Source organism: Balaenoptera acutorostrata, chromosome 1 (assembly GCF_949987535.1).
Source record: "Balaenoptera acutorostrata chromosome 1, mBalAcu1.1, whole genome shotgun sequence".
Classification (NCBI taxonomy): Eukaryota; Metazoa; Chordata; class Mammalia; order Artiodactyla; family Balaenopteridae; genus Balaenoptera; species Balaenoptera acutorostrata.
The window spans coordinates 156,456,687-156,473,871 of NC_080064.1; the positions used below are offsets into that span (position 1 = coordinate 156,456,687).

At 41.0% G+C, this 17,185-nt stretch overlaps 1 protein-coding gene across 4 annotated transcripts in view; it reads right to left on the minus strand.

Annotated features, from left to right (window-relative positions):
• Positions 1–14,626, minus strand: part of LOC103000756 (membrane cofactor protein-like) — a 52,071-nt gene extending 37,445 nt beyond the window's left edge. For all 4 annotated transcript variants that reach the window (XM_007163949.2, XM_007163947.2, XM_007163948.3 and 1 more), the window contains exon 1: positions 14,371–14,626. In XM_007163949.2, coding sequence (XP_007164011.2) covers positions 14,371–14,491 — 121 coding nt within the window. In that variant the 5' untranslated portion in view covers positions 14,492–14,626. The remainder of the gene's footprint in view (positions 1–14,370) is intronic.
• Positions 14,627–17,185: the final 2,559 nt, after the last annotated feature.

A 17,185-nucleotide genomic window follows, 5' to 3' on the forward strand; every position in this document is an offset into this window, starting at 1 on the left:
GCACCAACATTTGAATTATAGGGGTCCCAGAAGAAGAAGAGAGGAAGAAAGGGACTGAAATAATATTTGAAGAGATTATAGTTGAAAACTTCCCAATATGGGAAAGGAAATGGTCAATCAAGTACAGGAAGCACAGAGAGTCCCATACAGGATAAATCCAAGGAGAAACATGCCAAGACACATATTAATCAAACTATCAAAAGTTACATACAAGGAAAAAATATTAAAAGCAGCAAGGGAAAAACAACAAATAACATACAAGGGAATCCCCAAAAGGGTAACAGCTGATCTTCCAGCAGAAACTCTGCAACCCAGAAGGGAGTGGCAGGACATATTTAAAGTGATGAAAGGGAAGAACCTACAGCCAAGATTACTCCATCCAGCAAGGATCTCATTCAGGTTCGATAGAGAAATAAAAACCTGGACAGACAAGCAAAAGCTACGAGAATTCAGCACCACCAAACCATCTTTACAACAAATGCTAAAGGAACGTCTCTAGGCAGGAAACACAAGAGAAGAAAAAGAACTACAATAACAAATGAAAACAATTAAGAAAATGGTAATAGGAACATACATATCGATAATTACCTTAAATGTAAATGGATTAAATGCTCCAACCAAAAGACAAAGACTGGCTGAATGGATACAAATACAAGACCCATATACATGCTGTCTACAAGAGACCCACTTCAGACCTAGGGACACATACAGACTGAAAGTGAGGGGATGGAAAAAGATATTCCATGCAAATGGATATCTAAAGAAAGCTGGAGTAGCAATACTTGTATCAGATAAAATAGACTTTAAAATAAAGAATGCTATAAGAGACAAGGAAGGACACTACATAATGATCAAGGGATCAATCCAAGAAGATATAATAATTGTAAATATTTATGCACCCAACAGTGGAGCACCTCAGTATATAAGGCAAATGCTAACAGCCATAAATGGGGAAATTGAGAGTAACACAATCATAATAGGGGACTTTAACACCTCACTTTCACCAATGGACAGATCATCCAAAATGAAAATAAATAACGAAACACAAGCTTTCAATGATACATTAAACAAGATGGACCTCATTGTTATTTATTGGACATTCCATCCAAAAACAACAGAATACACTTTCTTCTCAAGTGCTCCTGGAACGTTCTCCAGCATAGATCATATCTTGGGTCACAAATCAAGCCTTGGTAAATTTAAGAAAATTGAAATCGTATCACATATCAAGTATCTTTTCTGACCACAACACTATGAGACTAGATATCAAATACAGGAAAAAAATCTGTAAAAAATACAAACACACGGAGGCTAAACAATATACTACTAACTAACTAAGAGATCACTGAAGAAATCAAAGAGAAAATCAAAAAATACTTAGAAGATTAGGATAAGATGGTGGAAGAGTAAGACGCAGATATCACCTTCCTACCCACAGATACATCAGAAATACATCTACATGTGGAACTGCTCCGATAAAACACCTACTGAACGCTGGCAGAAGACCTCAGACCTCCCAAAAGGCAAGAAACTCCCCATGTACCTGGGTAGGGCAAAAGAAAAAAGAAAAAACAGAGACAAAGAATAGGGACGGGACCTGCACCAGTGGGAGGAAGCTGTGAAGGAGGAAAGGTTTCCACACACTAGGAAGCCCCTTCGTGGGCAGAGACTGTGGGTGGGTGGTGGAGTGGGGGAGCTTCGGAGCCATGGAGGAGAGCGCAGCCACAGGGGTGCGGAGAGCAAAGCAGAGATATTCCCGCACAGAGGATAGGTGCCAACCAGCACTCACCAGCCCGAGAGGCTTGTGTGCTCACCCACCAGGGTGGGCGGGGGCTGGGAGCTGAGGCTCGGGCTTCGGAGGTCGGATCCCAGGGAGAGGACTGGGGTTGGTGGCGTGAACACAGCCTGAAGGAGGCTAGTGCGCAACGGCTAGCCGGGAGGGAGTCCGGGGAAAAGTTTGGACTTGCCGAAGAGGCAAGAGACTTTTTCTTCCCTCTTTGTTTCCTGGTGCGTGAAGAGAGGGTATTAAGAGCGCTGCTTAAAGGAGCTCCAGAGACAGGTGTGAGCCGTGGCTATCAGCGCGGGCCCCAGAGGCGGGCATAAGACGCTAAGGCTGCTGCTGCTGCCACCAAGAAGCCTGTGAGCAAACACAGGTCACTCTCCACACCGCCCCTCCTGGGACCCTGTGCAGCCCGCCACTGCCAAGGTCCCGTGATCCAGGGACAACTTCCCCGGGAGAACAGATATAGAGAATGGACATATGGACACCAAGGGGGGAAAACTGCGGTGGGGTGGGGATAGTGGTGTGCTGAATTGGGCGATTGGGATTGACATGTATACACTGATGTGTATAAAATTGATGCCTAATAAGAATCTGCAGTATAAAAAAACAAACAAAACAACTAATACTAAACTTTCATTGGGTTATTTGTATGGAAATATGTCAATATAAATGTTTCAGACATTACATGAAATTTCTAAAAATCTTATATTTGTATGTGTATGGAAATATGTATGGAAATATGTTAATATAAATGTTTCAGACATTACATGAAATTTCTAAAAATCTTATATGTTCTGGTATAATGTTATATGTAATAATCCTAGTTATTACTTTAAAATGTATATCTCAGAAATAACTAATTTTCTTGTCAACTGCATTATTATGAACTTTCATCAAATCTTTAACCATGGTCATTTTTAAGTCTTTTGTCATTTACAGACAGTTCTGGGTGTACTCTGATGATTTTGCAAATATGTTCCTATAAAAGGGTTTCATCTTCAAGAAATTCATGGAAAAGACTCTGACAAGTACAGGTTTCTGGTAACTGACTGTACTGCTGAACTGAATGAATAAGCATTTTCAGAACTCTAATGAAAAACTGATGAACTCATAAAAGTGCTAACAAAAGATCAAGATGAAAAAAAATTAATTACATGGGACTGAGTGAACTGATGAGGATGAGTATAATTTTTGTGACTTTCTGTCTGAATTAAAAAAAAAAATCCCACAAGGACTCAGAGGCAAAGAATATACAAATCAATTTTCACTGCAAAGTAAAGGAGCTGTTACAGTGGAGGATTACTGGACTGAATGTCAATATTATGACATAGTATGAGTGTGTTTCATGTTTGGTAATTGCAATCATTGTTGCTTTTGTTGTGGTCATCCATGTACAATGCTTGGTGTCAGTCTATTTATCTCTTGTAGAAATAAAATACAGTGTGTGTGTGTGTGAAAAAAACAAACAACAACAACAACAAAAAACTTTGTTGCTAACCAATGCTAACCAACATCTGAGCCTTCAGCAAGTCAATCTTTTTGCTGGTAGAGGGTCTTGCCTCGATGTTGATGGCTGCTGACTGATCAGGCTGGTGGTTGCTGAAGGTTGGGATGGCTGCAGTAATTTCTTAAAGTAGACAACAATGAAGTTTGCTGCATTGATTTGACTCTTCCTTTCATGAACAATTTCTCTGTAGTATGCAATGCTGTTTGATAGCATTTTACCCACAGTAGAACTTTCAAAATTGGAGTCAATGCTTTCAAACTCTGCCACTGCTTCATCAACCAAGTTTATGTAAATTTCTAAATCCTTTCTTGTAGTTTCAACAATTTCACAGGATCTTCACCAGGAGTAGTTTCCATCTCAAGAAACCACTTTCTTTGATCATCCATAAGAAGCAACTCCTCATTTGTTAAAGCTTTATCATGAGATTGAAGCAATTTAGTCACATTTTCAGACTCCACTTGTAATTCTAGTTCTCTTGCTATTTCTACCACATCTGTACTTACTTCATTCAATGAAGTCTTGGACCCCTCAAAGTCATCCATGAAGATTGGAATCAATGTCTTCTAAACTACAGTTAATATTGATATTTTGACCTCTTCCCATGAATTTGAACAAATGTTCTTAATGACACCTAAAATGGTGAATCCTTTCCAGAAGTGCTTCAACTGACTTTGTCCAGATCCATCAGAGGAATCACTATCTATGGCAGTTACAGCATTACAAGAATGTGTTTCTTAAATAATAAGACTTGAAGTCAAAGTCACTCCTTAATCCATGGGCTGAAGAATGCATATTTTGTTAACAGACATGAAAACACTAATCTCCTTGTATATATCCATCAGAACTCTTGGGTGACCAAGTGCATTGTCAATGAGCAGTAATACTTTGAATCCTTTTTTCTGAGCAGTAAGTCTCAAAAGTGGGCTTAAAATATTCAGTAAACCATACTGTAAAAAGATGTGCTCTCATACAGGCTTTGTTGTTCCATTTATAGAGCACAGACAGAGTAAATTTAGCATAATTCTTAAAGGCCCTAAGATTTTCAGGATGGTAAATGAGCACTGACTTCATCTTAAAGTCACCAGTTGCATTATAGCCCCAAACAAGAGAGTCAGCCTGCTCTTTGAAGCTAGGCATTAACTTCTTTCGAGCTATGAAAATCCTAGATGGCATCTTTTTCCAATTTATGGCTGTTTCACCTACATTGAAAATCTGTTGCTTAGTTTAGCCATCTACATTAATTATCTTAGCCAGAACTTCTGGAAAACATGCTGCAGCTTCTACATCAGCCACTTGCTGCTTCACCTTGCACTTTTATGTTACGGAGATGGTTTCTATCCTTAAAACCTCATGAACCAACCTCTGCTCGCTTCAGACTTTTTTTCTGCAACTTCCTCACCTCTCTCAGTCTTCATAGAATTGAAGGGAGTTAGGGTCTTGTTCTGGATTATGATTTGGCTTAAGGGAATGTCGTGGCTGGTTTGATCTTCTATCTGGACCTCTAAAATTTTCTCCATATCAGCAGTAAGGCTGTTTCACTTTCTTAACATCATGTGTTCAATGGAGTAGCACTTTTAATTTCTTTCAAGAACTTTTCCTTTGCACTCACAGTTTGGCTGTTTGGCTCAAGAGGCCTAGCTTCCATCATTTGTTGGCTTTTGACATGCCTTCCTCACTAAACTTAATCTTTTCTAGCTTTTGATTTAAGTGAGAGACAAGGGACTCTTCCTTTCACTTGAATATTTACAGGTCATTGTAGGTTTGTTAACTGGCCTAATTTCAATATATTTTTTTTTTGCATCAGGGAAAAGGGAGGCCCAAGGAGAGGGAGAGAAACAAGGTTAACTACCGGTCAGTGGAGCAGTAGGAACATACACAACATTTATCGATTAAGTTCGTCATCTTATATGGGTGCAGTTTGTGGCCCCCCAAAACAGCTACAATAGTAACATCAAAGTCATTGATCGCTTATCACCATAACAAGTATAATAAAAATGAAAAAGTTTGAAATATTGTGAGAATTACCAAAATGTGATAAAGTGAGCAAATACTGTTGGAAATATGGCTCTGATAGACTTGCTCAATGCAGGGTCGCCACAAACCTTCAGTTTGTAAAAAAATGCAAGATCTGCTAAGTGCAATAAAATGTTGATTATAAAAAAAAAAAAGATCCTTTTTGACCCACCTCCTAGAGTAATGGAAATAAAAACAAAAATAAACAAATGGGACCTAATTAAACTTAAGAGCTTTTTCACAGCAAAGGAAACCATAAAGAAGACAAAAAGACAACCCTAAGAATGGGAGAAAATATTTGCAAATGAAGCAACTGACAAAGGATTAATCTCCAAAATTTACAAGCAGCTCATGCAGCTCAATATAAAAAAAACAAACAACCCAATCCAAAAATGGGCAGAAGACCTAAATAGACACTTCTCCAAAGAAGATATACAGATTGCCAACAAACACATGAAAGGATGCTCAACGTCACTAATCATTAGAGAAATGCAAATCAAAACTACAATGAGGTATCACCTCACACTGGTCAGAATGGCCATCATCAAAAAAATCTACAAACAATAAATGCTGGAGAGGGTGTGTTGAAAAGGGAACCCTCTTGCACTGTTGGTGGGCATGTAAATTGATACAGCCACTATGGAGAACAGTATGGAGGTTCCTTAAAAAACTAAAAATATAACTACCATACAACCCAGCAATCCCACTACTGGGCATATACCCTGAGAAAACCATAATTCAAAAAGAGTCATATACCACATGTTCATTGCAGCTCTATTTACAATAGCCAGGACATGGAAGCAACCTAAGTGCCCATTGACAGATGAATGGATAAAGAAGATGTGGCACATATATACAATGGAATATTCCTCAGCCATAAAATGAAACAAAACTGAGTTACTTGTACTGAGCTGGATGGACCTAGAGACTGTCATACAGAGTGAAGTAAGTCAGAAAGAGAAAAACAAATACCGTATGCTAACACATATATGGAATCTAAAGGAAAAAAATGGTTCTGAAGAACCTAGGGGCAGGACAGGAATAAAGACGCAGATGTAGAGAATGGCTTTGAGGACACGGGGAGGGGGAAGGGTAAGCTGGGATGAAGTGAGAGAGTGGCATGGACATATATACTCTACCAAATGTAAAATAGATAGCTAGTGGGAAGCAGCCACATAGCACAGGGAGATCAGCTCGGTGCTTTGTGACCATCTAGAGGGGTGGGATAGGGAGGGTGGGAGGAAGACGCAAGACGGAGGACATATGGGGATATATGTATATGTACAGCTGATTCATTTTGTTATAAAGCAGAAAGTAACACACCATTGTAAAGCAACTATACTCTAATAAAGTTGTTAAAAAAATAAAAAATAAAAAGAACCTAAGGAGAAAGGAGAGAGACCTATTCTGGTCCCTGAGGAACTTTTTCTTTCTTACTCCCTGGATCTTGGTCTTCAGATTGAGACTGGTCAAGAGAGAAATCTAAACAAGTGAAATATTTTACATCTTATTCTATATTCTAAACTCCTGTCTCAATACACTGTCCAAAATTCCATTTACATCATATGCTGAAATTGTTTCAGCATTTAGCAAATGTTTTGAACATTTCCACTATGCTGATCTTGTTACCTGAATGCTCCTCAATCAACTGCCCAAAACAAGGCAAAAGCAAAAAACAAACAAAAAGCCAGAGTTATTAAAAGCATTTTTTAAAATATTAGTAAAGAGTTGAATTTTATTAATAACATTAAATTTACTGAATACCCTGAGCCATATATTCTCATTTTACATTAGGAAAGAAAATGGGCTAGAAATGCTATATAATTCCATTTTAGATAAAAACATGTATCATTCTAGAATATCCTGGAAGCACCAAGAAAGAAATCAAGTAACAGCATGCATGTGATTAAATTATACAAGTGTTCTTTGTTTTATGCATTCAATTTCAGTAACGGTCTTTTTTTAAAATAAATTTATTTACTTTATTTATTATTTTTATTTTTGGCTGTTTTGGGTCTTCATGGCTGCACGCAGGCTTTCTCTAGTTGCAGCAAGTGGGGGCTACTCTTCATTGGAGTGCGCAGGCTTCTCATTGCAGTGGCTTCTCTTGTTGCAGAGCACAGGCTCTAAGCGTGCTGGCTTCAGTAGTTGCGGCACGTGGGCTCAGTAGCTGTGGCTCATGGGCTCTAGAGCGCAGGCTCAGTAGTTGTGGCGCAGGGGCTTAGTTGATCCGTGGCACGTGGGATCTTCCTGGACCAGGGCTCGAACCTATGTCCCCTGCAATGGCAGGCGGATTCTTAACCACTGCGCCACCAGGGAAGCCCTCAGTAACTATCTTGAAGGCATAAAAAGAAGAGAGAATTCCTAATATGACTCTCACATACAGTGCTGTGTATGAAAAAGAAATGTCAACTGGATGGTTCAATCTATTCAACTAACTTGAAGTATTTCTTCCCAATAACATGCATCACGAAAGACATGCCTTAAACAATGTGCAGTTTAGAACATTTGCTTTGGCAATCAGTTGATTACAAGCTTTATACACTGTAATAACTGGGTCCAATATCATACTTGTTTTATAATCAAATATCTTCTTCTCTTGCTCAGAATACTGAATTCTTTTTTCCTATGAGGATTTTCAAACTAAACATTCCCAGCATCAGAAAAATAGTATCTGGACTGAGTTTTTTTCTAGAGAGTTTACAATATAATTATTATTAGGCGGCAATGCTATACTTTAATAACAGATGCCATTATATTATATGATAGGCTGCATTCAGAAAATTCCCCAATTTTCCAGATGAGTTTCAGGAAGGTGAAATAGTCTCTAATATGGATCAAGAAAACTGTTCACCTTCTCTACACTTACAAAAATTATGCAAGCACTCTCTACCTGCTTGCAAAAATTAAAAATAACTCTCTGACATAAGCACACACACACACCCCTGCCCAGGTGGTACCTTTAGAAAATCATGGTCTCTGACCCAAACCGGAACCTCAATGAAACCTGACGAGTCTTCCCCTTTTCTCACTCTACACAACCTATTTTTAAATTTTCTTTGCTTCCTCAAAATGGAGGCTCTAACATCTATACCTGTCAATTTTATTTCTCACATTCCACTCATTTCTAGGCCTATAAAAAAATCACACAAATCATGTTCGAAGTAATTAAGTAGCCTCCTTCTAAGTAAATTCATCCTAACACTCTTTCCCTCAGTAATTTTAATTACCCTGTCTATAACATCTGGAGCTATTGTTCATTCTCTCTTTGCTCTCTTGTGCCTAAAAAGCTCTTTTCCTTGGTTTCCAGGTAGCAAACCAGCCTGGTTTTCAGCCTGTCCTCTGGCTGCTCTTCCTTCTCTGTCTGATTGCATAATGTGATGTTCCTCATGGGTTATTCTACGAGCTCTCCTTATTTTCATTATGCAAATCCCCCTGGGTCAGAATGTATACTCTCATGACATCATTACAACTGATGAGAGCTGCCTCCCAAATCCCTCTCTCCATCCTAGATCTTAGCTGGGGTGCCAAGTCTATTGTTCAACTTCCTCCCCACAGCTCTACTTGGAATGTGTCACCCTATCTCAAATAACATAATGAAGCCAGCAAACAAGATACATGGTTTCCACAACTGAAATGCCTGTTCCCTCTCTCTGTTTCCACCTTTACTTCTAATTCAAGCCACTATCATTTCTTATCTGGATTGCTACAAGAGTTTCTGTATAGGTCTCCTTACTGGTCTTGCCACCTTTCATTCGGTTCATTTTCACACTGCCACCAGAGTAATACTGATATGATACTAGGACCAAGGCCCTTCCAAGTCAGATACGTTTCAATGGCTCCCTGTTTCCCTCATGATAATGTCTAAGACTCCATGACATGGCTAACAGAGCTTTAATATCTGCTCACTCTTGCACACTCTTCTAAGCCACATTCAATTCCACTAGTAGTGCCCATTAAATTACTCAACTTACTGTAGCGCTCTAGACCTCCATGCATCATATTACTTCAGCTTTGACCAGAGACCCTGCCATTCCTCCCACCCACTCATCCTTCAGTTTTATCTCAGATTCCACTTCTTCCTGGAGGCTCTTAACATCTCTCACCCAAAAAATTCAGTTAAGTGTCCTCATGAGCCCCAATTTACTTCTTTCGTAGCAATTTTCATACTGTGATTGTTCATTGTTTACACTCCCTAGGAGACTGTAACCTTAAGGACCATGTCTCATTCTTCACTGCATTTCTAGTTCCTAGTGCCAGAGCTGAAGGAGCACTGTTATCAGTTCCATAAACTCTTGGATCAAAATTCAAATTCTTTGTACTGTTCAGCCAACCTGTTCCAGAGATATCTACAAATCATCATTTTTCTTTGCTTTTGTATGCCTTTCCTCAAATTTTTTCCATTGGTTTAGTTACAGATGTTTCCCGTTATCAGAGTTTTTTTTTAAGTCAAAATATTTGTGCTTTATTTATTTGAACCCATTCTCCACTACTGCTATGACTAGAAATGGCATTTTAACATTCTCAAAGGAGAACTCCAAATACTGTGGGTTACATTTTTCTCCTAAAGTATGGTATGAAAGATCCCAGAACTTGTTTCTAACAACAAAAGAGATGATATTATTTTGGAAATAGCACATTTAAGCACTACCTGTACCAACTATATTTTAAGTCCTTTTTAACTAACTTACTCTTCATAAACATCCTATGAGTTAGGTACTATTTCACCCTCTTTAAGATGAGCAATCTGAGCCATGAAGTAACTTGCTTAAGAATACATTCCCAGAAAGTACCAGACCCAGGAGTGAAGCCAGGCAGCCTAGTTCTACTGCCAACACCATTTCCCATCACTGTCTCTAAACTGGAACCCTTGCACGGTTACACCAATACACTCTGTCTGCAATTTAGTCCTCAAGAAATGGTCTTATACTGAGCCTAGGGAAATTAAAGCAACCCTAGTTTAGATCTGCATTCTGCTAAGTCAAGTCAAGGTGCCCAAAAACAACAGGTGATTTTTATTATGATGGTTGTTCATTGCTACCTATCCTGTTCTTTTCACAATGATTCACTCTGTGATCTACACCACTGCCTTCCTCTTGCCTCCTTTGCTCTACTGCTGCCACACAGGGTAACTAGGCAGTCCATGACTGCCCTGAGCTGTGCCACATCTCTGAGCCTTTGCTCACAATGCGCCCTCTGCTCTGAACACCCTTCCTCCTGCTCAGGAGCAACTCCTGTTCAACTCTTGTCTTCCTTGACTTAATCCACTCAACATCTCCTCTGGGAAGTACTTTCTGCTTCTCCTGGGGAGGCAGTGACCAGTCTCCTTCTCTTGGACTCTCCTCTGCATGGATCTCTCAGCTCCCCAGTGGACTCCAGCCATCCACGTGGCCACAACACCTCACACAGTATGTCCCTCATAGCTGCTATTCAAAAAACTTTGGTTCTCAAAGAACCACTGCTGTCAAACAAACCAATGGTAAAGAATATAGTATAATGAATCTAATATTGAAAATAATCATCTTAAAGCATTATGCACTGGAGAAATATTTGACCACCTAATTTCTTTTGCCTCATATCTCCCAGTATATGTAACCTAGCAACTGATCAGATAAGGACTGTTCTCCCTGCACTGTAATATGTAGAGTAAGAAACTACTGTGTAAGCACTTATTGATCTTGGCTTCTTTCATTAGGAACAAAGAAAAGACCTAAAACAGGCAGAAGAGACCACCCATAAAAGGAAATTGTAGGTTTTGTTCCAAAAAGCAGACGCATTCTGGAGGAATGAGACTGGTCCCTTCTGTGATCCCCTACCATTTGGCAACTACCTCTGAGATGGCAAGCCTCCCAAGCACACACTGCCCACTTACAAAACCTTCTCCTCATGAGCTGCTTCAGTGAAATATTTATTTTATCCACATACTTTCCCTGCCCAGTATAGTAAGTTCTCATTTGTACCTCATCTATGTTTCCCACCTATACTGATTTTACCTTTCAGCCTTAAACTTCACCTTGTTTTTCCTCCATTTCTAGTTTTGTTACCTTCCACAATACGTCCTATTCATTTTGTTTTTTTTTTTTATAATGAAGCTGCTTTTCTCTTTCTTTCTTTCTTTTTTTAATTTAGGGAAGGCTCTTTTATTTATTTATTTATTTTTATATTTATTTTTGGCTGTGTTGGGTCTTCGTTTCTGTGCGAGGGCTTCCTCTAGTTGCGGCAAGCGGGGGCCACTCTTCATCGTGGTGCGCGGGCCTTTTCACTAGCACGGCCTCTCTTGTTGCAGAGCACAGGCTCCAGACACGCAGGCTCAGGAGTTGTGGCTCATGGGCCTAGTTGCTCCACGGCATGTGGGATCTTCCCAGACCAGGGCTCGAACCCGTGTCCCCTGCATTAGCAGGCAGATTCTCAACCACTGCGCCACCAGGGAAGCCCCCGTCCTATTCATTTTATTTATCTATTTTCCTCTATTTTATTTTTTAAATTTTTATTTTATTTTCATTTATTTTTGGTTGCACTGGGTCTTCGTTGCTGCCTACAGGCTTTCTCTAGTTGCAGCGAGCAGAAGCTACTCTTCATTGCAGTGTGTGGGCTTCTCATTGCGGTGGCTTCTCTTGCTGAGGAGCACAGGCTCTAGGTGCACGGGCTTCAGTAGTTGTGGCACACGGGCTCAGTAGTTGTGGCTCACGGGCTTAGTTGCTCCGTGGCATGTGGGATCTTCCCAGACCAGGGATTGAACCCATGTCCCAGATTCTTAACCATTGCACCACCAGGGAAGTCCCTCTATTTTCCTCTATTTTAAATAGTTCTCATCATATCCTTCAACTTCTAGCTTTAAGTCTATTGTAAACATTATTATTCTTTTAAAAAAATTCCTTTTAATTTCTTGTTAGCGCTGCTGTTCCATTCCCCACACCTCTCCGGCACAGAAATAAACTCTTAAAATGATCCCTAATAAGCAAGACGAGTATGGTGAGACCTGAGTAGTCTACTATCAGGAGAAGATAGATTGACCCCCAGCTGCTCCTGCCTTAGCTTTTTAGGCACCAAAGAAAGGCCATCCTAAGCATGGCTCCCTTGCTTCCTCCTGGAAGCAAGAGAAGTTTTTCCTGGGCTCTAAGCCCCAGCCGAATGTTACCTTTAATTTTCTGGTACTTGAGAGTTATACAAGAGTGTTGACACTTAGGCAAAAAATTGGGCACTTGGAACCACAAGTGTGACAAGACAGCCAAGATCTCTGCATTCTAGTGAGGAGAGAACAGAAAACAGTTTGGGAGAGTGACTACCAGTTAGGGGGGGAATTGAGCTGGAACATGTATGTCTACTGGAAATCGTGGATCAGAGAAGGTCCCTCTGAGAAGGTAATATCACAAGTGAATTTGAAGAATAAGAAGGAGCCAACTATGCTAGAGGCAGGAGAATGTCCCAAGGCCAAGGGAACAGCAAGTACAGAGGGCAAAGTGGCAGAGTTTGGCCTGTTTGATGAGCAGAAAAGTCTTCCCTTCCACCAGTCATTTGTTAAACGCTGTCAGAGAATCATGCTCCTTTCCTCCTGGGTACTTCTCTTGGGTTATAACATATTCATTAGTATTATGTTTTGGCTACTGTCTACCACTCCCAATAAATTGTAGCAAATATTTGATTTCCTGATGTGTGCCTGGCACTGGGGGTATAACAGTGAGCAAAACACAGTCCCTGCATATACTCAGGTGTGTAGGCAGACAGACAAATAGTGAAATAACGATAATGAAAATAGGAATGGTGTGTTATTGCTCACCAGTGCATCCTCAGGACCAGTACAGGACCTGGCATATAGAAGGCAAGTATTTGTTGAATGAATGCTGCTAATGAAGCCGTATATGTAATAGGATCCTAAAATTAACTTGGGCATGAAAACATATGTACATATAAAGACAAAAGGAAATCTACCAAAGTATTAAAAATGGTTGTCCTAAGTTTTATACAATAAGCATGCCTTTTTTAGAATATATGTACTTCAAAGTGCTTTCTGTGAAACATGAAACAAACTTAGTGGTTGGGTCTTCAGGTTTAGTTTATGAGCTATAGGAGAAAACCAGATTACCACCATTTCTGGTTCATTTCTTAGGATACTCATTTTTCGGTAGATTTGGCTACCATTGTTTTTTAGGTTGCTTCGGATATCCCCTCAAACATGACCCAACCTTCAGAAAGAAGAAAGCAATGCCAAAAAGCCATTCGGTAATAGAACTGAATACTGTGTATTGGATGAGAACAGGAAGATAACTGTATTGCAAAAAAAAAGAAAAAAAGAAGAACCTGCAAATCAATATCAATACGATCTCGAGTACCAAGTTTCCTGTTAACTTTATTTACCAAAAGCACCTTGCCCGCTTCCAAACCCTCTAAACCCCAGGCTCCCAGAGCCTGCTCTCACCGGAGTGCTACAGGCACAACATCTGCTCCGCAGGCCCACTTAGAGCAAGTAGTAAGCTTCCCTGTCCCACACTCGGCTCGGCTGCGCTGGCCATTTCCTCAAAGCACACACTCGCGTACACCTGGCCTGGGCTCCCCTAACCACGCCCAGCAGGGCACAAGGCATCATCCCGTCCAGGGAACACAGGGCAAACTCTCCCCACGAGCAAAGCACCAGCCTAGCAACATCCCCAGGCACCTGGGCAACTCAAGAGCAAGCCGTCACCACCAGCCCCGAGTTGGCGCTCCCTTATCGACTTGATCAGTCCCGGAAACACCCTGCAAGCTTTTGCTAGAGACCCAGCTTGGCCCCGGGTAAACTCCAGCCACGCCACCAAGCAAGCCTTCTCTGCGGCCACTACGTGCTCCCCACCCTCCGCGGTGACTACGTGCTCCCCACACCCCGGGGTCCCCTCACGGTACGAGCCGGGGCCACGCCTTCTACCCTAACTCCTTACGACCCCGGGTGGACTCAGCCCCGCGCCTCCGCCCCGAGCCACCAAGCAAAGCTCCCCCGACCCTCGGCTCCAGTGGGCCTGCCCCCCGACCCGGCCTGCCCCCCCCCACCCGCTCCAGTTCGCCGCCTGTGCGGACACCCTCTCCAGGCTCCTACCGGAGGATATGGGAAGCAGGAGCAGTAGCGCCATCAAAAGAATCCCAAAGAAGCACCTAGAAGAAAAGGGACTCTCGCAGCGGTAGGGGGGTGCCTTGCGACAGGAGCAAGACGCCGTCATTTTCGGGAGATCAGCGAGAAACCTGAAACAGCTCAGCAGAGATCTTCCTGAGTCCAGTTACCAGAGATAAGAATCCGCACACTCACAAACCGTCAACCGCGGTCACGCAGCTGGGCGTGACCTGGGCCGTGCCCAGGGCGGAAGTGACTCTATGGACGGGACCTGCCGGGCCAATAGGCGGGCTGTAAGGCGGGGCCTCGGTGTTGGGGGTCGCCCTTAGGCCTGGAGAGGCGGGGCGTGGCGCTTGCCAGGGTCTAACAGTTCCTGTGCGCGGGCCGCTTTACGCCTCACTCTTGGACCCTGGCTGTAGCTGGCTCCTCCTTCTGCAGACCTACACGGAAGCACAGCTGCGGTTTGCGAGAAACGGCTTGTTCACCGCCTGTTCGTAAAGACTGTTACCACCCTATGCAGGAAGGGTGGAAAGGAAGCAAGGGTTGGCGAGGTCAGCATTGTCAGTTTTCCGGAACGCTGGATTAAAGAATAAAACGCATCGAGCTGAAGATAGAAACCTAGAGCCCAGGCAGTGGGTCAGTGTGGGGCAGACACCCCTCAGGACTCCAGTCTGGACCTGGGGCACTCCAAACTGTCCGGATACCTGGGCCCTTGCTCAATCTTTGGCATTAGTAAGGCATAATTCGGGACAATAGTTGAGATTTCCGTGGTTGAGCCTCTGCTACTGAAGCCTCTCATGGCCTGATAGATTTCAAAAACATGTAAGGTTTGGCTGTTGCTCTCCCAACTGCTAAAGTCATTTAGTGTCACCTGTATTCCCAGGAGAGCACCCCTGGGAAGGTAAATTATTAAACAACACCGGGCCATTAGCATATTGGGCCTCAACTCTACGGCCTTGCCTTCGAACGACTAAATGTTTTATTGACGATGACATATACATGCATGAAAAGGGTAAGGACAAGGGTGCATTAAGTGCCATATTTCTGGAAGCAATGAATGTCGTTAGAGTTGGGATGGGTAGGAATTGATGAGTGACAACTTTTCTGGTGAACCAATCTCTCAATGCTGGAAAATTAAGAATGAGTAAGATTTATTTGTAGAGTTGTGACTAAACCTGTATGACTAGTAAAAGGAAAGAAAAGTAACATGATCGGTATTAAACAGCAAACAAAGGAGCTGACATTCTCTTCGTATTAGCTGGCAAAGAATAAAAACATCAACCAGTGTGTAAACATATTGGGGACGGGGTGGGGTGGGGGGCAGCACCCTCAAAGTTTTAGTTTACATGACTTTTTCATGCGTTACAATTTTAAATGGACCTGACTTTTAAACCACTAGTTTCATGTAGAGTTTATCCCAAAGATATCATCAGAGCTGTGAGCAAAAATGTATAATTTTGGACAAAATATAAACTCTTAAATGTCTAGCAGAAGTATAAGAGTTTTTGATAGGCAGCTTTATGGAATGAATTTCTATGCAGCAAGCAGTGTAAAAAAAAATATGAGAAACTATGGTATATTCGTAAGTAGAAAAAGCAAACTCCAAATTGATGTATGCCTTTTGTCATTACTTTTATTAAAATAGTATATTGATACACTTAAAAAGACATTAGTTGGAAATAAGTCAAAATTAACTAACAGTTCATAGGCTTATCTATATTTCATTTTTGTGTGCTTTTTTTTCTGTATTGACCTTTGTTACATTTGGAATCAGGTAAAGAAACATTTTTTTAAAAAGTCAGCTTGTATATCACCTGCTCTTTTGTTCATAGAATGGTGGGAATAGAACCTGTATCGCATAAGGTTAAGGTATGAGAGGATGGTAAGGAAATGGAAGCTCTTCGTGTAAACCTCAAATGCATCTTCTGCAATTATAGAACTTTATATGTATTTAAACAACTTTATATCTGAGATGTACTAAAGATTTTCTGGGTTCAACAAACTATGGAATTTCCGTTTCCTCCCAGACCGACACAATGTTTGGATTCTTGTATCTAGCATACAAGATACTAAGTGTGGAGGTGATGTATAAAATAAACACCTTAGTGTCTTGGATTATGAAATCCAGACACTCCATGATGACAATTAAAGGAGGTACAATTAAGGAGACAGTGAATAGAAAACTCAATGAGGTAGACTTATCATTTCTGTTATTTCTTACAGTTGTAAAACAGTGATATAACAGAAATGTTCTGTGGTTCAATGTTGGCACTTAAAACGGATCTATTTATGTTCTCTGTAACTATTGGTACATGATGTTATATGTCAATTATATCTGAATAAAGTTGAAAAAAACTTTCCCATCTATTTCTAGTCTTGGAAGTAAGTTTTTATTTCTCATGAGAACATTTAAAAGGGAAAAAAATATGATTAGTGTTTGATTTCCTAGTTACAAATACTAGATTAGATTCAAGAACTGGGACTTTACTGGAATTTTATTTCAATCAGTGAAATTTCTATACCTGTGTTTTATCAAGCCATTCTTAATATAATTGAAGACTTTCACATAGATTTCTTTAACTTACTTTGATTCGACCCAACTGAGGCTCCATTTGAAAGGTTTTGAGCCTTATTCCCTATTTTTCTGGACTAGCTCCATGGGGCAGAGATAGTTTTCTTGCTGTATCTCCAGTGCTGAAACAGTTCTAGACCTATACCAGGTGCATAACAAATACCCATTAAATACTGAATGAAATAAATGGGCATTGCTGTCAAGTGCATTTAACGTGTCTCTGCCAATCCT